Source organism: Phyllopteryx taeniolatus, chromosome 14, assembly GCF_024500385.1.
Source record: "Phyllopteryx taeniolatus isolate TA_2022b chromosome 14, UOR_Ptae_1.2, whole genome shotgun sequence".
Classification (NCBI taxonomy): domain Eukaryota; kingdom Metazoa; phylum Chordata; class Actinopteri; order Syngnathiformes; family Syngnathidae; genus Phyllopteryx; species Phyllopteryx taeniolatus.
Genome location: NC_084515.1, coordinates 3,248,851 through 3,272,285, shown reverse-complemented (window position 1 = coordinate 3,272,285; position 23,435 = coordinate 3,248,851). Strand labels below are relative to the sequence as shown.

Sequence of the window (23,435 nt, the reverse complement as noted above, 5' to 3'; positions counted from 1 at the left end):
TGGCGGCAGCAAATGCCTCAACATTCGCCAAGCATCCCACATCTCACTCATAATTTCAGATACGACTGAATTGATTAAATTCACCAATTTGTGTTTTCCCCAGCTATCTTCTGAAAAACCCACCAATTCTTTGTTTTGTACTGTTTCTGAAATGCCCTAGGATGCCACAAGATGCCACCAAAGCCCTGTCTGAGTTGGAAAGTAGTATGAATTTGTGTCAAGGAAGTATGTTGAAGGGACAAACCTTGACTGAGGAGCAAAGTCTAGCCTGGGTTGTTAGTGGAGTCTGTTTTACAAGTGCATAAATGAATAAATGATACTTATTAAACCCATTACACTCTTGTCTTTATACAATCATAATAACGGTAAAGACACTTTCATTCATACATATTCATTTATATCTCAGAAATACCACCACTTATAATATAACATAATTAATAACACTATCATTTTGCTGTCTGATATTGTGTGAATGTAAAATGGCTGCCTCATACTGCCACTTCAGCTCACTGATCCCTCTGGTGTAAAATGGTAAAAAGTGGCAAAATGGCAAAGACAGCTTGAGTGACACAGGACTGTTTGTAAAAGAAGAGAAAATAGGAAGTCTGAAAACATTAAGATGTGTTTGTGTTAGTTTTCAGTGAAAAGGCATATTAATCCATTGGAGAAAAATCCTATATTACCAATAATGTAATTATCATCTTTAGAAAATATGTTGCAAATCAATAAAATTCATTTTGGACTCCTAAAGGTATGGACATTTTGGCATAAAAAGTTTGAAAAATATTAAGAATATATTTTTTTTCTTACATGAAAATAAAATAAGTATGACCTTTTGATGGATAACAAGAGCCAATAATGCAAATACTCATATTAAAAATAATTGATTTGAAAAGGAAATTGAGTGGGCCATGTCTTTACCGTTATTGATTAACTTATATGAAAATGACCCAAATATCTATTGTTCCTGGATGTCATCTTGTGCAGGTTGATTTGTTCTCCAAGAGTCTCCTGTTGGTACCCATCCATCTGGAGGTTCACTGGTGTCTAGTAGCCACAGATATTGCAAGAAAGAAGATCTGTCTGTTCGACTCTCAAGGGAGTGCACCGCACAAAGTTGCACAGGTAAATTCCAATTTGTTTGTCGTCAGTCCCTCCAACAATATCATCGGTTGACATTACTGTACGCATTTTTGTTTACCGCAGAACATCCTGAAGTACGTGACGGCGGAAGCGAGAGAGAAGCAACGCACATCTTTCGTAAATGGTTGGGCCGTGTCATACAACGAGGTATGTTTTTGTCAATTACCCAGAACAAAACAGAGCAGAATATTGTACCTACTGCTGCTTTGCGTTTTCTTTCCCAGAGTGTCCCACAGCAAACCAATGAGAACGACTGCGGTGTTTTCGTCTTGGAGGTACTTTCCCCAGCTCTGTATGATTGACCAATGTCAGCCCAGATCATTACATCAATTTTGTTTTTTTTCCTCGCGCTCAGTATTCCAGATGCCTCGCCTTGGCTCAGCCGCTCCACTTTTCACAGAGAAACATACCAAAGATACGCAAGCGGATCTACAAAGAGCTTTGTGACTGTAAGCTCTATGAACAGGTTCAACAATGATCGGTATGTACTCATACCGCTCACAAAATGTAGGGCTTTTGGGGGAGAAATTTCAGGATGAATGGGGAAGGCACTGTAGGTGAACTTAATTTGAACTTCTCTAAACTTTTTTTGAGGTCCAACTCTTCAATGTTTTAGAGAGGGGGAAAAAAAACTGTGCAAGCCAGTTGTGCAAAAAATACTGAAACATTGAATATAGTTAGTTGGACGTGGATTTAAATTTTTTAAAAAGGTCTAATTAAATTCACCTGTAAAGGTTATGGTGCACTTAAGGTTCATCCTAAAACTTCACCTGAAATCTCAATACCCTTTAACATTTTGTGAGCTTGAAATGTTCTCATTTGAAATCATCATCAGTAGTAGTAGTTGTATAGAAGTGCATCTTGACATAGGTAGCAAATTCCATGATCAACCCTCATTGTTACATGATAATACCGTATATATAAGTAAGTAAATAAATAATTTTCTGACCAATTAAGTGAAATTGGATCATTTCCACAGCGGTTGAGATTTACTGATTGATTGCTTTAATAATTGAATGGCATGATATTTAACAAATGTCCTATTCCATTTTTCACTTGACCAAGCGAGCCTTATCATACTCTCACAACTGCCTATTTGAATTATCCTCACGTTGAAGGTTTGTTCCTAAATTATGCTATTTTCTGTATTATATTTTTGGATCTTGCATTCATCTTTAAAAAAAAAAAAGAATGAAATCTTAACTGTTCATATTGTTTACATCATAGGTTAGCTGCAATAGCAGACTGCGCAATAGAAGCTGAAAACAATTTATTTGTATGTACAAGTGGAATATAAAGTATTGTATTTATATTTTGTTTGTAAAACGGTATGAAAATGCTGCAGAAATGAAATAAAAGTCATTTACAAGGATTTTTACAATGTTTATTAGATTATCTTTTTTATTCAGGTACTGTGTGCAATGTATGTGTTCCAGCATGTTCTTTTTTAAAGTTACACAATAGAACAGATTTTGGATTTTTTTTTTTTTCATCACAAAACAGTGTTCCACATTCAAAAGAGGAGCTAAGGCACAACACAAACACACTGTCCTTTTTCAGTATGATAACCACACTTACAGTAAATGAAATGTGTAGTATGGAATAGTCATTTGCAAATTAATGTGTTTACAACAGACATATTTCTATTACTGACCACATCTACTGTATATACTACAAATTTTCAGACGGTGAACCTGAGCATTTTGAGAATTTCCCCAATTCTGATTGCAATCGTTCGAAATTGAACAAACTTAAATGGGGAAAAAGCCAGAAAGCTTGACTGTGGTTCTTGTATGGTTGAGAAATTAATTGATTTTAGTGATTAATTAAGAGTAAGGGGGGCGGGGGGGAAAAACGCAAAACATGTTTTTTTTTTTTTTTTTTTTTTTTTTATGAGAGAAGGGTGGGGGTCTATTAAAATCGGAAATCTGATCTTGGCAGGATGTAAAAAATAAGACTATTTTAAGACCATATCGGCCAGCCCTAAGTTCTTGTTTTTCCCCTCTTCTGTGTTTGCATTTCATAATTTTTAACAGTGTTAGTGTACAAATCTGAGCTAATCATTAACCTGGAACCCCCAATCGATTTCAGGCTCGTCGTCCAGTCGTATGATGAGGTAGGACGCCAGCTGGAACAGGTTCTGCCACAGGCCCAGGAAGACGTATATGTAAAAGTCGCTGATGTCAATTTGGCAGTGGATACCCGAGTAGTTCAAATCACAAACACACTCAAATCTGTTGATGTAGTTCAGGCAGAAGCCGCCGTTCATACACGGGTCGGAGGCACACTCATCCACGTCCTTCTCACACCTGCAGCAGACAGGAGAGAAAGACAAAGGCATCATTCAAGGACTGCTTCCCAACCTTTATTGAGCCTAAGCACATAGTTTACATTTCTTGTGCTGAGGTATGCCGAAACATACTGTAAGACCAATTCAAACCAGAATAGTTTTTTTTTTTTTTTTTTTTAAACAAAGGAAAGCCATATGATTTGAGAGTGGGAAAAAATAAAAATAAATTAGAGGACCAACTAATCCACTTATTATACAGTTAAACAGTACAATGTGAAAACTTAAAAAAATCATGCAGAAAGCTAAAAATGGATAGGTTCAAAGACGCTGTTTAGGGTTTGAGGCCAGAGTTAGGATTTTAGACAAAGGTTTGGTTTTCAAATGAGGCTTTCAAGTCAGGGTTATGGTTTCAAATTGCTATCTATTTCCATTATATATAGAAAATAAAAAAATATTTTTTTGTTGTTTTTCATTTTGAAAACTTCATATGCCCTACTTTATTGAATAAATTAAGAGAAAACAAGTTTTACACCATTCTGAAGGATCCAGTTAACATTGAGCATAATCTAGATGAGGGATGGGCAAACTTTAATGTTAATTTTTTTTCTTGATTTTTCAACCCCACTGGCCTTAATTTCCTGACCCCTGGATCTTGAGCAATCTAATTAACTGTAAATTTTCAATATTGACTATGCATGCATTAATAAATAATTGTAATTTAAAAAAAATACTTTTTGGGTCAAAATAAAATAATTCAAAAAGTGATTCATTTGTACTTTAAAAATATTTTTAATGCCACATCTTGCAATAGTTTACCACTGTCTTGAGTCATTTCTGGCTAAAAGATCCCACCAAAATTCCCTTCAGTTTATTTCTTTTTTCATTTTTTTTTTTTTTTTTTTATTCTCTCATTTCTAGCTCCCCCGTGTGGGTTCAGTTAGTCCGTGGGTGTGGAACTAAAAGGAAATGCTGATGCATGGCCTACCATTGTCCTGAGTAGCCAGGCAGGCAGAGACAGTTGTCGTCCACCACGGAGCAATTCCCTCCATTAAAGCAGCTGAAGTTCCCTCTCGTACCAATACATTTTGATGCAGGCAGCATAGGAAGACTTGACAGACAAAAATAAATAAATAATACAAACAACATTAGATCATTTTATATTTGCTTTGATAGAGTGGTTACTACTCAATTGTTTCGAAACCCTTAATTAAGCCAATGCACGTATTTTAAATTAGAAATATCTCACACCACACCAATAAATAAAAATGTCACAAAAGTCATTTTCATATAATTTGATCAATAACTGTAAAGAAAATAAATTATTTTACAGATATGAATATTTGAAGTATTGGAAGTTGTTATCCATGTAAAGGTCATAATTGTTTCTAAGAAGAAATGAAGTTAAATGATTTGCAACATGTTTTATGAAGATGCTAACTACATTTTTGGATACATTGGCTTTTTTGCCTATTGCTTAATATGCATTTTCCATGAAAACTAATACTACTATTTTGTTTTTACAAACTACTTTGCAATACACCAGAGGGATCTGTGAACTAAAGTGTCAGGGTGAGGCAGCCATTTTGCATTCACACAATAGCAGACAGCAAAATAGTTTTATTGATTCTATGAATATGTATGAATTTATGAAAGTGTCAGAACTAATTCATGTCTTCACTGTTATTATGATTGTATAAAGAGTGCATTGGGTTTAATGAGTAGTTTATAATGTATGCACTTGTATCTCCAGAGTTTAAAGGTTAAAAAGGTATTGTGCAACTCACATGAATTTCATGGAACTGTTTGTCTTTACAATTGTGCACTTTTGTCTTTACCGTTATAAAAAGAAGTGCATTTCAATGGGCCACCACCATTTGCTCTGTCAAGGACTGCCTAAAAAAACCTTTTGAAAATTGGACTTTATGCATGGCTGTTAAAGCATGGGAGACATTTACCCATATAAAACATAGGCAGCTTTTATAAAATTGCTAAATACGATTACAATTTTATTTTTTTTTTACAAATATCTTTACGGTTATTGATCGAATTACATGAAAATGTCCCATATACTGTATAATGAAATAATGCAGATGTGCACTGGTAGTGGAAGAGCATTTCATTGTTCTGCCTGTCACTATATATCACTGGTATAGATAGATCATCATTTAGTATAGCTACTTTTTGTGCCATTTTCTTCTTGGTTGTGTGCTATGAGACTTTATACAGTAATTTAATAACTCCCTCCACTTTGACTAAGGTCGCAGTTCCATCTGAAGAAAATCATTCTCAAATTATGAAGCCGCCACCACTATATTTGACTAGGTATGATTTTCTTTTGGTGATGAGCAGTGTTGTCTTTGCGCCAAACTTTTGGAATTTTGGCCAAAAAGTTCCTAACCCTTGGTTTCATCGGACCAACAGAAAAGAAAGCTGGAAGTTTTTTAGGGAGGTCTTTTTTGGAGAATTTTTTTCTGTGGAACCCATCATAATTATAAAGCCAATTAAACTACCATTTGTACCATAATATTTCAGAAGTTGGCTATTTTTGAGGGGGAAAGTCTAAATGCTATGATAAGAAATCCATATTTTTTTAGATTTTTTTTTTAGTAATTTTACAAGATCAAAAATATATTTTGTCGGGATTAAAAAGTCAATCTTACGAGAAAAAAATAATAATTTTTCCCCAAGTCATGATTTTCGACTTAGATTTTGAATCTTTATTGTCATTGCATAGTGTCAAAGTTTAAAAAAGGAAGAAAGTTGTATTTGTGAATTTCAAAAATCCAATTTAATTCTTGTAATATCCTTTTATTCTGGAAAAGACACCTTTATTCTCCTAGAAATTAGGATGAGGATTCTCAAAAAATTCATGCAGAGGTGGCAAATTTATGTGGTGCTATGTTACAATTATATCAGAACTTTTACTTGTCCCAAAGCTAAGGAAGGGAGGAGTCATTGTTTTTTTATTTTTCTGCCATACCGATCTCTATATCCAAGTATGCATTTTTATGTTTTTGATATGACATAATCATTTGTTGCAAATTATTTTGTGGACCCTTAAACTATAGCTCACGGATTCCTGGGGCTCCGAGGACCTCGGTTTGCGAACCACTAATTTAGCGTCTTTGATGAAGCTAATCACACATTCCAATGATGTTGGAATGTGGGAGGAAGCTAGTGTACCTGCAGAAAACCCACTTAGATTACATGAAAACTCTACACAAGAAAGCCCAAATTCGAACCCTGAACCTTAGAACTGCTGTCTAATTGCTGCATGAAATGGTCCAAATATTGTTATTGGTCATTAACATAGAGACACTTACGGGTTTGTCTCGATGTACCATGGGATCTCAGGAATTTTCACACTGTAAGAGACACCTCTTCATCAGTACTCTTGTGGTGATGATGTTTCAGGGGGGTAGGAAAGCCATTTGAGCATTTATTCAATATCCTGGATGGCTATCCAGCTAAGGTGCATCATGATGAAATCATGATAACATTTTGATCAATCGCCCAGCCCTAATCTCAAGGCACCGTGTGTATTTTTATTGCTGTCAAATGTCAAAATTGTTCAAATTTGACACGACCAGTATTCAAGTTTCGAGCTGGATTTCAAGGATATTGAATAAATGCTCAAATGGATTTTCACACAGGGATAAACTTAGGTGTTATTAATGATGGAAAAACAACTAACTTGCAATATTGGTCGGTCAGGTTCTGAGGGCAGAGGCACGAGTAGCTCTGGACTCCTTTGAGGCATGTTGAACCATTGCTGCAATTGCTATTCTCACAAAAATCCACTTCCACCTCACACTGTGCTCCCGTGTACCCTTGCTCACACACACACTGGTACCCCCCAGGAATGTTGCTACAGTTTCCATAAACGCACGGCTTGGCCAGGCAGGTGTCGCTCGGTTCTTGGCACAACAGACCGATCCACGTCGAGGGACAATTGCAGCGATGCAGGTCGAACAGATCCTCACACGTACCCTGGTTCTGACAAGGGTTCGGCTCACATACGCTTGCCCCCCAGCAGCCATAGTGTGGACCGGCATTGACGTTCAACTGCAGAAACTGCTCTTCCTGAGGCCTGAGAAGTTTCAACTCTGTGTCCAAGTGTAAAGGAAGAAGAAGTCCTCCAATTTCTACAGGGCCCAAACATCCAGAGAAACTCACAGGAGAGTCAAGGCTCAGTCCCCCTAGGAAGATATCTGTTCCCTCCCGAAGAAAATCCAGGTCCCCATCACCTAACTTGGATACTTCTGTTTTACTTCCATCCACATTCATGATCCACCTAGAAGTTGAATCGTCCATGCTGAGGCTCACAGAATGCCACTCTCCATCATTGACTGGACCTTCACTCTGGACATTCATCTCAGGAGAGTTGTTGTTGTCCACGACCACACGGGAGTCCTGAAGGGAGATGGTGATGTATTTGGAGCCCCTTTGTGCATGCAATATGGTAGCAGCAGTCTGTCTTGTGCGGAAACTGAACGAGATACTGGTGAAGCTGACTGTGCGGTTGTTGTTCCGACTCTTCCGGTAGTGCAAAATTCCACTCTCTGGACGAACTGTTACATTGGCTATACCTATAGAAGAGAAGAAAAAGTGGAACATAACTTTTCAAATATTCATATAATGCATTGTATATACAACTCTGTGCAAAAAGGGGTCATGTAGAAATGTCCTTATTTTTGAAAGAAAAGCATAGTTTTTTGAAACAGGATCTGTTCATGACAATCCATGCAACGAGAAGCCTGCTACTACCACCCCTGATGAAAGACTCGACTCCTAGAGCAGGTGTTTGCGTAAAGTCAGGGAAAGTGGTGGGCTTCACTAGAACTCAGCATCTACAAAACCTTGATTCATTGAATACTTCAGAGAGGACAAAGCTTTATCTGTACTGACTTCAGGTTGTTGAGCATCATAATCAACCTGAAGTCTGAAGGGTTAAAGCTTTATCACTCTAAGTACCTGCTGAATCAAGCTTTTGTTGTTGTTGGTTCCAGTGCAGCCCACTGGATAGACTTTCCTTGGCTTTCTGCGATCGACTGCTCTAGAAGTTGTTTTTATCCATTGTGGTAGTAGCAGGCTTCCCGCTGTGTGGTTTGTCAAGAACATCCTGTTTTGAGAAACTTGCTATGGGTAGTGTAAATTGTACTAGGCGTTGGAGTGTGATGGCCATAAAGCTTCTCAAACTGGTGCTGAACTGCAGTTGCGGACAGAAAAACCTTAGCCAGACTTCAGTTTTGCAACACGAACCACAAGCAAGGGAAAGCTATTGCTAATATGCTTGGAAATAAGGGGGGGGGGGGAATGGTCAAACACAGGTCGTCCAAAAAGTGAACAGTTGGACGTGCATTCAAAAGTTTAGTGAAGGTCAAATTAAGTTCACCTGTCAAATTTAAAGTGCAAATTAGGTTCATCCTGAAATCTTACCCCAGAGCCTAATATCCCTAACTTCTGGTCAGTAGTGTATATCTCCTTTCACTGAGTATGTGTTCCAAAGATAATTAGCTCCCCTCCCTTTTTCCCAGGTGAACATGTGACATCTCCTGCAGGACTCATCATCACAAACCTCTACTGGCATGTGGCGGTAGACTTAATCTGACCAGGGATTAGTATGTTTTAGAGGAATCCTATGTAGGATCCCTGCTTCAACTCTGTTCCCTCCTGTAATCAGTCGCTCTGTAATTAATCAGTGCCTTTGCACCAGTCAGTGGACTGAAGAGACCATACTCTCCTCCTGAGTATACAATCCAAGATTATTTGGCCTTCATGGAAGTCCTATTTCTTTCAAAGACAATGTCTTGATGTTCTTCTGTCCCACAGTAATGTCTCTTAATGCAAGAAAAGTGTGAAGCAGGATCATATTTACAGTATCTCTCACTCACATTCGAAGCCCTGCGAGTTCTGCTGGCATACAGTGGAGGCGGGACAGGGCGACAGCTCACACCATTTCACCTCCTCGCAGCGCTGCCCGGCCGTGTTGGGTGGGCAGTTACAGGTGAAGTCATCCCACATAGAGTAACACACACCCCCATTGAGACAGGGGTTAACCTAAAACCAGTGCAAAAAGACCTCAAATAAACCTGTTGATGCAAATCATAAGCGTTTGTCTTTGGCATGATAGGGAGGGTGTTCTCGTGATAATTTAATGGAATTTGGAATAAAACATTTTATAAAAAAAAATTCTTTAATAATTGATACATTCATCCATCCATTTTCTATTGCGCTTGTCCTCATGGTCATGTGGATGTTAAATTTTCAATCAGTAGTGCTGGTCCATGTAAATTCAACTACAAACCCCAATTCCAATGAAGTCGGGACATTGTGTAAAACATAAAGACAGAATACAATGATTTCCAAATCATTTTCAACTTATATTTAATTGAATACATGATAAAGACAAGATAGGCCCCTTGTTCAAACTGATGAATGAACGCGTGTGTGCGTGTGTGTGTATATATAATATACAGACCCTTTCCAAAAAATGTGAATATCATGGAAAGGTTTATTGATTTCCATAATTCCATTCAAAAAGTTAAGCTTTCATAGACTATAGATTCAGGCCCCACAATTTAAACTATTTCAAGTATTTATTTATTTTTACTTAATTTGGGCTTCCAGCTCATAAAACCCACGAAATCAGGAATTCAAAAAATTAGAATACTGTGAAGAAATCAGCCCAACTTTTGCAGGCCATAAATGTTTTTAAACTGAGTGTCACACATTAATCATCTACTAAACTCAAAGCACCTGCACAGGTTTCTCCAAGTGTCATTAAATTGCTTCAGTTTGGTTCAATTGTCTCAGTTGGTTTCAATATGAGGAACACTGCAGACTTGACAACTGGCCAGAAGACCATCATTGATACCCTCCGTAGGATGTGGGTAAGCCACAAAAGTTCATAGCTAAGAAGGATGGCTGTTCACATAGTGTTGTGTCCAAGCATATCAATGGAAAGTCTAGTGGAAGGACAAAATGTGACAGGAGAAAATGCACCAGCAAAAGAGATGACCGTGGGCTTCAGCGGATTATCAAACAGAGAAGATTCAAGAATGTAGCAGACATCCAGAAAGAGTGGAATGAGGCGGGTGAGTCACAGCTTCAAAAACCACCACATTCAGACGCATCTGGGAGATGGGCTACAACTGTTGGGTTCCTCGGGTCAAGCCATTTCTGAGCCTGAGCCAACATAGGAAGCGTCTCAACTGGGCCAAGGAGAAGGACTGGACTGTTGGCCAGTGATCCGAGGTCCTCTTTTCCAATGAAAGTAAAGTGTGCCTTTCATTCAGGAATCAAGGTCCAAGGGTTTGGAGGAAGACTGGTAAAGAACAGAACCCAAGATGCTTGAGGTCCAGTGTGAAATATCCACAGTCAGTCACGGTTTGGGGTACAATGTCCAGTGCAGGTGTTGATAAACTCTGATTTCTTAAATCCAAGGTCACCGCAACAGTCTACCAGAATATTTAAGAGGACTTCATGATTCCTTCTGCTGAGGATCTGGATGGAGATGCATATTTCATCTTTCAGCAGGACCTGGCCCCTGCCCATACTGCCAGAAGCACCAAAACCTGGTTTGATGCCCATGCCATCACAGTACTTGACTGGCCAGCCAACTCGCTGGATCTAAACCCCATTGAGAATCTAAGGGGTATTATCAAGAGGAAAATGAGGTGAACCAGACCCAAAAACAAAGAACTGAGAGCAAGCATCAAGGAAATCTGGGCTTCCATAACTCGCAGGCAATGCCACAGGCTGATTGCATAAATGCCACGGGGCATCGAGGCAGCGATTAAAGCAAAGGGATTCCCAACCAAGTATTGAAGATTAACATATCGTTTTGAAAGTACCATATTTTGATTGATTTAATCCATCCATTTTCTGAGCCGCTTCTCCTCACTAGGGTCGCGGGCGCGCTGGAGCCTATCCCAGCTATCATCGGGCAGGAGGCGGGGTACACCCTGAACTGGTTGCCAGCCAATCGCAGGGCACATACAAACAAACAAACAACCATTAGCACTCACATTCACACCTACGGGCAATTTAGAGTTGTCAATTAACCTACCTTGCATGTTTTTGGGATGTGGGAGGAAACCGGAGTGCCCGGAGAAAACCCACGCAGGCACGGGGAGAACATGCAAACTCCACACAGGCGGGGCCGGGGATTGAACCCCGGACCTCAGAACTGTGAGGCAAATGGTCTAACCAGTCTATCACCATGCCGATTGATTTAATGTGACCCAAATTTCTTTTTTTCCTACAAAAACTGAGAAGGCTGATATTTTTTCACAGTATTCAAATTTTTTGAGTTACTGATTTCGTGGGTTTTATGAGCTTGAAGACAAAATTATATAAAAATAAACAAATAAATACTTGAAAATGTTTGAATTGTGGACCCTGAATTTATGATCTGTGAAAGTTTGACTTTTTAAATGGATTTATGGCAATTTATAAACTTTTAAATTATATTCTATTTTTTTTTGGAAAGGGTATATACTAAACAGGGTCATTGGAAACAGGTGAGTGTCATTATTGGGTATAAAAGGAGCATCCCCGAAAGGACAGTTCAGTTCTGAGTTCTGAGGACCGGGGTTCAATCCCCGGCCCCGGTTGTGTGGAGTTTGCATGTTTTCCCCGTGCCTGCGTGGGTTTTCTCCGGGCACTCCGGTTTCCTCCCACATCCCAAAAACATGCATTAATTGGAGACTCTAAATTGCCCGTAGGTGTGAATGTGAGTGCAAATGGTTGTTTGTTTCTATGTGCCCTGCGATTGGCTGGCAACCAGTTCAGGGTGTACCCCGCCTCCTGCCCGATGATAGCTGGGATAGGCTCCAGCACGCCCGCGACCCTAGTGAGATGGATGGATGGATTCATAGAATCTGGAGAAATCTCTGCATGTAAGTGGCAAGGCCTAAAACCAACATTGAAACTCTGTGACATTCAATCCCTGAGGAGGCACTGCATTAAAAACTGGCATCATTGTGTAAAGGATATTGCCACGTAGGCTCAAGAACACTTCAGAAAACCATTGTCAGTTAACAAAGTTTGTCGCTACATCTATGAATGCAAGTTAAAACTGCTATGCAACGCAAAAGCCATATAACAACAACACTCAGAAGGTCCCTGCTTATTGCAGCAAGACAATGCTAAGCCACATTCTGCACGTGTTACAACAGCTTGGCTTCGTAGTAAAAGAATGCGAGAACTAGACTGGCCTGCCAGGAGTCCAGACCTGTCTCCCATTAGAAATGTGTGGCGCATTATGAAGTGCAAAATAGGACAACGGAGACCCCAGACTGTTGAGCAAATGAAGTTGCACATCAAGCAAGAATGGGAAAGAATTTCTCCTACAAAGCTTCAACAATGAGTATCCTCATTTCAGAAACGCTTATTGAGTGTTGTGAAAAGGAAATGTGACATAACAGTGGTAAAGAAGCGCCTGTCCCAGCTTTTTTGGAATGTTTTGCAGGCATCAAATTCAAAATAACTGAATATTTTCACACAAAAAAAAACAGTTTCTCAGTTTGAATATTAAATATTATCGGAATAGAATAAAATATAGTTTGAAAAGGATTTGCAAATCATTGTATTGTTTTTTTATTTACATTTTACACAACATATCAACTTTGTTGAAATTAGGGTTAGTATATTAGTAACAGGACTGTTTCTTTAACCAATCAGATTTCATATCCATCCTCATCTGATTGGTCGGTAAGAGCAAAACTGTTAGACTAGCAAAATGCGTCTGTTGCGAGCACACATTAACTCATTCACTGCCAGCCTTCCCAGTTAACATGGATATTTGACTTCTAAAGCCGTCAGTGGCAGTGAATGTGTTAATACATTTAATAATCAGTATCACTGGTGATGTATTTTATGAAAAATTGTTGTTTCTAGTCTTATTGATAAATATTGATTCTGAACTGCTCCACATGATTTACGTTGCCTATTTACCTTCTTATATTACATTCCAGTTTTGTACAGTATTGTTTCCATAGTTGCGACATGATAGTGATGGTATTACGTTGGGTAAGTCATCACTGAAGGCCCAGGTACCAGTCTTGTAATATAAATACTTTGTTACTGTACTTAAGTAAAATGTTCTTGTTCTTTACTGTGTTATTTATATTTTTGGCAACTTACACTTTTACTCCACTGAGGTAAGAGAGATACATACACATTAAATTAAATTCTTACTCTTACTTTTACATTTAGTATCATAAAAATACTTTTGATACTGTACAGCAAACGTCAGCTCCTTCAAGACTTAATTATAATTCCACAAGGTGACTTTACCTTCTACCAAATTTATTTCCTAAGATATTTGTACTTTTCCTTAAGTATGGCTTTTAGGTACTTTAGACAAGACTGTCAGGTACCAAATGCACAACCCAATTGAGTATATTGTACTATCAGAAACTTACCACACAGACATTGTCACTGCTGCATCCTGGCGCAACACTAATCATCTGTTCCAATTTGTACGATTCCACTGAAGTTGTTATGGGATAAAACTGCAGTCGTTTATTGTTCATCCTCAGATCTTGGACACATCCTTTAAAGTAGCCTCCAAATGTGGCTGAGGCCCTTGGGTCTGCTAGTCCACCCACAAAGACCTGATCCCCATGATGGGCCCAGATGTGCCTTACAGGTCGAGAGTCTTGAATCTGGGCCGACTGGATCAAAGTTCCTTCCAGACCGTCAAGCTTCACGGTCACCAGATGAAAATGGCCGTCATTGACCACACTTTGACCGAGCAGGGTCTCAAAGTTGTTGATTTGAATTTTTACTCTGCCCTGATCCAGCCAGAGCCGGAGGTACTGACTGGTGCTGTTGGCCAGGATTAGGAGGAGGCCTCTGTGTTGCCTGGTTCGAATGAACATGGACACAGTCAAAGTCTCACCAGGATCGTCGTCTAAGGAGAAGACGGCATAACTTTCCAAGTCTTTGTTCCCGAACCTTGCAGTGATGTATTCTGTGGAGGGAAATGGATAGAGGGACATTAGTCTGTATTATTGAGCAAACATTGGTTACAAATACAGTATTACACAAAAGTGAGTACACCCCTTCCATTTTTTGTATTACAGGATATCTTCTCATGAGACAACACTGAAGAAATTACACTTCGCTACAATGTAAAATTGTCTGTACATTTACTCTCCCATCAAACAACTCAACACACAGTTATTTACTGAATGTCTAAACCGCTGGCAACAAAAGTGAATACACCCCTCGGTGAAAATGCCCAAATTGGGCTCATGTAGCCATTTCCTCTCCGGGGTGTTTTATGACTCATTAGTGTTATGTGGTCTTAGGTGTGAATGGGAGCTGGTGTGTTAAAATTGGTGTTATGGCTCTCACCCTCTCTCTGAACGGTCACTTGTTCAGTATTCAATATGGCAAAGAACTCTCTGATTGTTGCTCTGCATAAAGATTACCGAGGATATACAGTCAGTCTCGTCCCATGAAAAGATTTAAAATATTTGCTAAAATGTGAGGGGTGTACATCTCAGATGTAGAATAGCCTTAGCGTGATTCGGTAAGACTCCTTAATTTATTCTGGATAAGCTACTTAAACCCACGTTTTTGCAAATCCTAAGTCCAGGTGTTCCCTTGAATGTCTCCTTATTGTATGTGTCTGAACTCTGTGCTATTTCTACCTGTAAGCTCCTTTAAAGTCTGCTGACTAATTTTACTATCCAGTGGTGTGGCTTTCTGTCGATCCTCTCATTCTCCTCAAGTAATATGCGTTAAGACTAACTTGACATGACATGACCTATACCTTTTTGTCTGTCTAAAGTCATTTAAACATCCATCAATCAATCCTTTATTTATATAGAACTTTTCATGCTTAAAAGCAACATCCATCCATCCATCTTCTACACCGCTTATGCTCACTCGGTTCGCGGGTATGCTGGAGCCTATCCCAGCTAACTGCGGGTAGGAGGTGAGGTACACCCTGAACTGGTTGGTAGCCAATCGCAGGGCACATAAACAAACAACCATTTGCACATTCACGACTACGGGCAATTTAGAGTTTTCAATTAACCTACCATTTTTGGGATGTGGGAGGAAACCCACGCAGGCACGGGGAAAAAACATGTGTCTATATGTATGTGTATATATGCATATATGTGTGTATATGTGTATATATATGTATATGTGTATATATGTGTGTATATATATGTATATGTGTATATATGTGTGTATATATATATACGTATATGTGTATATATACGTATATATATATGTGTGTGTATATATATATATATATATATATATATATATACACACACACACACACACCTATAGACAACACCACTGTTGATGCCCCCAAAATTCTATTTGGATGCAACCCCCCCCCAGGTGGATTCACGGGTCCACTGCACCGTCTGAACACCCCGCACCCACCTCCCTCCACCTCTGCACCTTACTGGGAATGCTGTCTTGGTGCAGGGAAAGGAGATATGTTACACATAATCCTTTATAGCAGCAATATTTAAAACAACAGGCCACCTACAAAGTTTACCGAGGGCCTTTTCGGAAAGTCAAATCTTCTAACCTTTATGGAAAACGTCATCTGGTCAAAGTGACATAAAAAGTTGCTTCCTTGCGAAGATAGGAAAAGACAGCACTGTTTACGATGAATTCGACTCCCCTTTTCTTAACTGACATGATCTTGTGACGGTGATCATTACTGATGCAAGTCTCTCGTGTGAAATGACAATTTTTCAGAGATGGACTGTAAAAAGCGCTCCCTTTTGCTTGCGTCTACATGTAGAGTCTGTAAGCATTGTCGGGAGTCTTTTGCTTTAAATATTGCTGCTATAAAGGATTATGGGTAACATCCTGTCATAAAGGTTGGTCAGGAATAACCGATGCTAAAGGTAGGTTAAAGGCTACATCGAGGCACCTTTCCTAAGCATTTTCAGAATTTGAACGGCCTTTCCTCCAAGTCTGTCTGGGCCTTCGCTCTGATAGGAAAGAAATGTTCCTAAGCAAAAAACAGAATCCAAAGACGCCCATATACTCTGGTAACGTCTTACCGTCTGCACACTTGCCGCCCTCATAAGGTCTATGGCACTCGCACATGTAACTCCTCCAGCCCTGGCTCACGCAGCGGCCTCTGTTCTGGCAAGGTCCTTCGTCGCATTTGTCGTTATCATTGCATCCCATGGTGACGTTAACCTGCGCGTCGGAAACCTTGGCCGAAGTAACTGCCACCACCAGATGGGAGTCCACAAACACATCTCTCATGCAGCCCAGAAATGCATGCAGGGGTTCTGTTCTGTAACCTGGAGCTGCTCCTATGAAGAGGCTTTGACGGACTTTCCCAGGTTGGGGGAGAGCGGAGGCTGCCTCGAGAACTTGGACCTCGGTTTTGCTTTCCCTAGCGCAGTTTCCCTCTGTACAGAGGAGCCGGATCAGGCTGACCACTCCACCAAGTGAGGCCTCCATTGTGTGCCATTTGTTGTTGGAGATAAACTCAGGTAGCTGCTGAACCAGTGTGCTGGAACCTTGGTTTTTGAGACTGCGGAGGCACAGTTGTCCATCCGTTATCGCAATGCTAAGAAGGAGGCCATCCACTTTGCGTTGCAAGAGAGTCCCAACAAGTCCTTCTGTCCGGAAGCTGAGTGTAACATTCAGAGGGGCTTCTGGGTCTACAAGACGAGTCTCTATGTACATGTAACCTTGGCTCTCAAATGAAAAGACAGTGGAGGTCTGGCATTTGGAGCCCGAGAAGCCGACAAGGCAGATGCACGTGTAAGTGTGTTTCCCATTTATAAGTAAGGGTGAGCAAATTCCACCATTATCGCATTGGTTGTCATCGCAGCCCAAAAGTGCAACAGTGCAGGTCTGTCCCCCGTATAGAGGTCCGTGTAGGGTTTGCTGAGAACAAAGGCATCTAAAACTGCCTAAGTGACTCTCACACACACCACCGTTTTGGCATGGCTGCTGTTCACATCCGGTGACGTCTCCATCAGAGAAAACATCTAGAAAGACAAAATTGCATCATTAAGATAATTAGTTCTCAATCAGTTCTTAATTCAGCAGTGACAGTAAGTCATGTGAGTAAGTCTCCAGTCTTAACCTTCAAGTTTCAAGCAAGTCCCAAGTAGCACAAATGAAATGTCTCCACTAAATTTTAAGCAAATAAAGTCACTTCATGCGGCACGGTGGCCGACTGGTTAGAGCGTCAGCCTCACGGTTCTGAGGACCGGGGTTCAATCCCCGGCCCCGCCTGTGTGGAGTTTGCATGTTCTCCCCGTGCCCGCGTGGGTTTTCTCCGGGCACTCCGGTTTCCTCCCACATCCCAAAAACATGCATTAATTGGGGACTGAATTGTCCGTAGGTGTGATTGTGAGTGCGAATGGTTGTTTGTTTGTATGTGCCCTGCGATTGGCTGGCAACCAGTTCAGGGTGTACCCCGCCTCCTGCCCGATGATAGCTGGGATAGGCTCCAGCACGCCCGCGACCCTAGTGAGGAGAAGCGGCTCAGAAAATGGATGTAATGGATGAAAGTCACTTCATGTTAAGCAGGACTTACCACGATAAGGTGCCTTTGAGACGTACTGTACCCATTTCACCTAAGAAATGTTGAGATTTTCCATTGAACTTCATAGTCATTGTATTATGTTATGGTGTTAAAAGGAGGTATTGGTCATGCTCCTACACTTAAAAAATGTTTTTTTAACTGCAGCCGATGTACAGCAAACATCAAAATATATGAGCTTGCTGTCAGGGTGGACAACTTTTTTGGCTAATGTTAGCATGTAGTGAGCACATGATGGACCTTTAGCAATGATGATTCGGTTAGCAACCTGACTGTTTAACAATTTCGATATCACTTGATACTTCACTGTGACAGAGTGGACGTTAAACTTGACAACATCAAACTACACACAATGTGATGGAAATTACCAAACATAAGTGTAAATATTTACTCTGCAGCTAGCCACTGTTTCAGCCTCCACGGGAGAAAGCAAAATGTTAGTCATAATGTCACTGATAGCATCAGATGGTTTCTTAAAGGGGCAGTTATCTCAAAATGACAGGGTGGACAGCAATTTTAGGGACATGTACAAAATGTTTAATACAAGTAGGAAAATAGAATATACATGATATATCAACCCAGGTGTAATTATGTCACATTTAAGTAAGTCTCAATTCTGAACCTTTGCATCTCAAGTTACTGTGGCAAAAATCAAGCAAGTCAAGTCTACACTAAATTTCAAACAAGTTGCATCAAATCGTCACTTGGGTTATGCAAGTCATAAGTTAAGTCAGACCATCTTGATTAGTTACATACTGTATATTGGAGTGATAATAAAATCTTTTTTCCACTGATCGCAGCACAAAAAAATTCTAGTTACACCTTACAAAACTTAAATTAACGACAGTGAAAAAAAACTTACATATACAGTAGTTTCGTCAAAAAGTTTGGGGTTACTTAGGAATCCTTATTTTTGAAAGAAAAGCAGTTTTTTTTCATTTAAAAAAAATCTGAAATACAGTACAGACTAGATGTGGTTAAAACAGTGCTTTTCTTTAAAAAAAAAATAAAATGACATTTCTGAGTGACACACAAACTATGGAACAGTGGTGTAAATAAAAACATAATGTACATGAATCTCTGCCTACCTTCAAAAAGCCACCATAAAATCCAAACATGCACAATGAATTTTAACATCATCCTCCTCAAATCCTCCAAATTAATAGCTATTCAGGAATATCTTCATTTTGCATCAAACCCAGCTGGGTGCATTGCTGTGCATGCAGCTCCATCTTCAACGGCTGCTCCTCCATGCATGCATGTGCGCCCAGTGGCACGCTTGCATTGTCGCAAGCCAAGATTGGAGAGATTAAGCTAATGCACTTACAATGTCTTACACCTTAATTGTGTTGGCAAAGGCAGCGCTCCAGCCGGGAGGCTAACTTGAGCGAGCCCAACAAGAGAGATCTGATGCCGAACTGTATTTTTATTAGAAGACACAGGCCTGTTTAATGGAAACAATTTACAATTAAAAATGAAATAAACATGTGACTTCAGCTAATGTTTTTTTTTTTTACAGTACTTGACTAGTCTGTTTAATTTTTTTGTGTTTAAAGCAAGAAATGAAAATGTTTTAATTGTTTTGCAGTATTTTGTCTTTTTAAAAAAGAGCAAAAAGGAATGTTTTGCACTGTAGCATATAATCAGCAGTGGATTGAATATGATAATTTTGTCGTGCTGCACTTAAACAGATGCAGTCAAAATGAGAAATGCAATATTTTCCTTTGTGTTTTGTGGCATACTACCAATAATAGTGTATCCAATGCCCCAGACACTTCTTATTTCTTTAGAATATTGCATTTTACTTGAATTTATCTAGTTTCTGGAATTATTTATGTGCAGTTCTGTATCCATTATGTGAAATCTCAACCATTTGGTAGATTATTAAAAAATGGATGTGGTCTTCCATCCATCCATCCATCCATTTTCTGAGCCGCTTCTCCTCACTAGGGTCGTGGGCGTGCTGGAGCCTATCCCAGCTATCATCGGGCAGGAGGCGGGGTACACCCTGAACTGGTTGCCAGCCAATCGCAGGGCACATACAAACAAACAACCATCCGCACTCACATTCACACCTACGGGCAATTTAGAGTTGCCAACATGTGGTCTGTTGAAAAAAAAAATGTTATGCTTATGATTCAAAGGGTAAAAGGAAAAAAGAAATATTTCCACTGCTTTTTTCTGGTGGGGTTGTTAATGGTTAAACAAAATACAAGGTTGAAATAAAGGTTGTAATACAAGTCCCAGTTTTGTTACTTATGTGTAATTTATTCTGTGTTAAAATGGGGTTTTACACAGGAAAGGATACAAACAGATGTGTCTATGTGGATGCATACTGTACAGTATGTACACTCCACTGTCTGCTGACTAAGGAAAATAAGATTACAAATTTCTTCATTGTCATTATGTAACAGGTACAATGAAATTCAAGGTGCTTTCTTCTAAGGTGTCATTAAAAAAAAACTATATCAATATTCCCCACCGTTTAGTTGCATATTACTTTCCATGCTATCAAACGTGGACAAGGAGAACATGTTCGCTTCAATCTGTCCTAACAAAGTATTTGGCACAGCATGTTTCCGGCCTGTGGCCTGGACTTTCCAAGGCAACTGAGGTCATTTGCTCTAATCTGGGAATGTTATCTGCTTTTGAAACATCAGTCAACAAAAAGTAAAGCTGGTGGTTTTAGTGTCGTCTTTTTTTTGCTATTGTAATGCTTCCTTATCTTAAAGTAGAAGTCAGTGTTCGATCCTGTTGGGAACTAACTGAGCCCACGCTGCCTTTCCGCCATCAGTGACTCAAAAGAAATATTGAATAATACAGCTTTGTACTTCGGAAAAAATTCATTATGGCAACCCATAAATATAAATACACAGGGTGTGCATAAATTCTCTTTACGATTTAACACATGGAAAGGCAAGATCAACAGACAAATCTGTGGAAATTATTACAAAATGAGAAGTGGATATTGCTGTTTTTTTAGTTGTGATTTTTTTTTGGTACTTTTTAAAAATTTGTCAGCTCCTCCCTTTATCCAAGGCCCACTGTCCCCGTCCCCATAACTTTCTTGATGGTTGTGACAGTAGATGTTTTCCATTTAATCCTGTAGTATAATTCAATTAGCCACAATGTGCCTTTTCTTTGGAGTAGCCAAATGGTAGGGGTTTATTTAACACAACCTATTCAATCATTGGGGTACTTAAAAAACACAAATGCAACGGGATTAAAACTTTAATAAGATAATTACAAATCTGATTAATGTCATCAACTGTTTTGTAATACATTTTTGATTCTAAATGTTATGATGAAATGATAAAATGATACTTCTTCCTTACTTCTTAATTCTAAAGAGACTTTGTGGACACCCTGTACAAATATATAACATATTGTTAACGTTAGTAAGACCTCTCTATTGTGTGAAAACTGAGCCTTTTTTATTTCAATACTACATTGAATTGTTGATACATACCCTATATATTACATTTCAATATATAATATTTTTTGAATAAACTAAGACCTCTCGTGCCCAAACTGAGCCTTTATTGTCATTTGAATATGTTTAATTGTTGCTAAATCACTTTATTGACATTAAATAAGTCAAATAAATATGGCACAAAAAACATAGAACTACAAACTTAGTGAGGCTAAAATGTAAATCTTTCAAACCATTGTCTCCAGTTATCTCTGTAAAACTAGCGCTTTTCCATATCAGGTCACTGGGTAATAAATCAATGTTGCTTAATGACATCATTACAAACTATGATCTGGACTTTTTGCTACCAAATGAAACGTGGTTAACAGAAAGTAGCTGTAATACCATTTTAAATGAGGCAACACCAGCAAATTTTTATTTTATTAACAAGTGTCGAATAGGAAAAAAAGGCGGTGTTATTGTTATTTTTAAGTCATTATTTCAGTCTAAAGAAATTATACTGGGTGATTTTAGCTCTTTTGAATATCTTTGTTTTTTAGTTAAAAGTGACCCAAAGGTTATTGTTTTAATAATTTATATGCCGCTAAGAGATACAATAGAAAATTTATGGAGGATTTTTCAGAAATGCTGTCAGTTATTTGACCTGACTACAACTATTTTGTCATAACAGGAGACATTAAAATTCATGTTGACAATAACATGGGAAAAAGAGCTAAAGAACTCTCTGCGATACTGGACACGTTTGACCTCTCAACATATTAACTCATTCACTGCCATTGTCGGCTGTTGAATTCAAATATACGTTATATTTCCCCTCACCGAAACAGATAGCTCCAGAACTCCTAACAGCAGATAAATGCAATGAATTTGCTAGTTATTTTAGTGAAAAAATACAATCCATCGGGTTAAATAGCAGCACAAATCAGTAAAATGATAAAATGATACTACATCTGAAGCCACTCAGGAAAAACTCTATTACCATGTCAGAATTTGATACAGTTGACCATAAAACTGTAGAGAAAATCGTTAGGAAGCTGAAACCATCAACGAGCTGTATTGAATCGATTCCATCTGACTTTTTCAAAGCTATTGCAAAGTCTGTGCGAGCTGATTTGCAGCAAATAATCAATTCCTCACTTCAGTCAGGCGAGTTTCCTAAAGCTCTTAAAGTAGCTGCCATTAAGCCTATCCTGAAAAATAGAACGCTGGACGCTTCCATGTTAGCAAGCTATAGACCCATCTCAAATCTCTCTTTCATTGCCAAGATTGTTGAGTAGGTTATTTTTAATCAACTCAGCAATTTCTTTAACTTAAATGAACTTTTTGAAAAATTTCAATCAGGTTTCAGTACAGTACAGAATCTGAGGTTGACTACTGACTCGGAAAGGTGTCAATTCTGGTATTGTTGGACCTCAGTGCGGCTTTTGATACAGTAGATCATAATATACTGCTGAACATGTTGGAAATGTGGGTAGGACAAAATGGAACAGTCCTTAAATGGTCCAGGTCCTACCTCGAGGAAAGGAGTTATTTCATAACCATTAGAAGTGTTCAATCTCATCGAATGGGAATGACCTACGGGGTCCCTCAAGGGTCAGTTCTTGGACCCCTCCTATTCAGCCTGTATATACTACCCTTGGGTCAAATTCTTCAGAACTTTAATCTTGACTATCATGGCTACGCAGATGACACAGTTATATCTAGCAGTGTGTCCAGATGACTACAGTTCAATTGAGGTGCTGTATCAAAACAGATGTCTAAAATAGATAAATAACTGGATGAGCCAAAACTTTCTTCAATTAAACCACAACAAAACTGAGATAATTGTTTTGGCAATAAAGAAAAGAGGATTGCTGTTAGCAAATACCTGGAGTCACTCTCTTTAAAAACCAAAGACCAAGTCCGAAACCTTGGAGTACTGCTAGATTCCGACCTGACTTTCAACAGTCATATCAAATCAATTAATAAACTGCCTTCTACCATCTGAAGAACATATCCAGAGTGAAGGC

At 39.0% G+C, this 23,435-nt stretch overlaps 2 protein-coding genes across 5 annotated transcripts in view; one reads left to right on the top strand and one right to left on the bottom strand.

Annotated features, from left to right (window-relative positions):
- Positions 1 to 2,515, top strand: part of LOC133489129 (sentrin-specific protease 5-like) — a 15,887-nt gene extending 13,372 nt beyond the window's left edge. For 3 of the 4 annotated variants that reach the window (XM_061797903.1, XM_061797901.1, XM_061797900.1), the window contains 4 exons: positions 988 to 1,125; positions 1,207 to 1,290; positions 1,368 to 1,418; positions 1,499 to 2,515. In XM_061797903.1, coding sequence (XP_061653887.1) covers positions 988 to 1,125; positions 1,207 to 1,290; positions 1,368 to 1,418; positions 1,499 to 1,621 — 396 coding nt within the window. In that variant the 3' untranslated portion in view covers positions 1,622 to 2,515. The other variant, XM_061797902.1, reaches the window with a different exon arrangement.
- Positions 2,516 to 2,572: 57 nt separating this feature from the next.
- On the bottom strand, positions 2,573 to 19,251 carry LOC133489128 (protein crumbs homolog 1-like). The gene is made up of 8 exons (XM_061797899.1): positions 19,082 to 19,251; positions 16,486 to 17,433; positions 13,864 to 14,414; positions 9,328 to 9,493; positions 7,128 to 8,022; positions 6,757 to 6,798; positions 4,419 to 4,541; positions 2,573 to 3,452 (listed from the first exon to the last, which is right to left on the bottom strand). Exons 1-8 carry the CDS (start codon positions 19,131 to 19,133, stop codon positions 3,200 to 3,202), a joined length of 3,030 nt encoding a protein of 1,009 aa, XP_061653883.1. The 5' UTR covers positions 19,134 to 19,251; the 3' UTR covers positions 2,573 to 3,199.
- Positions 19,252 to 23,435: the final 4,184 nt, after the last annotated feature.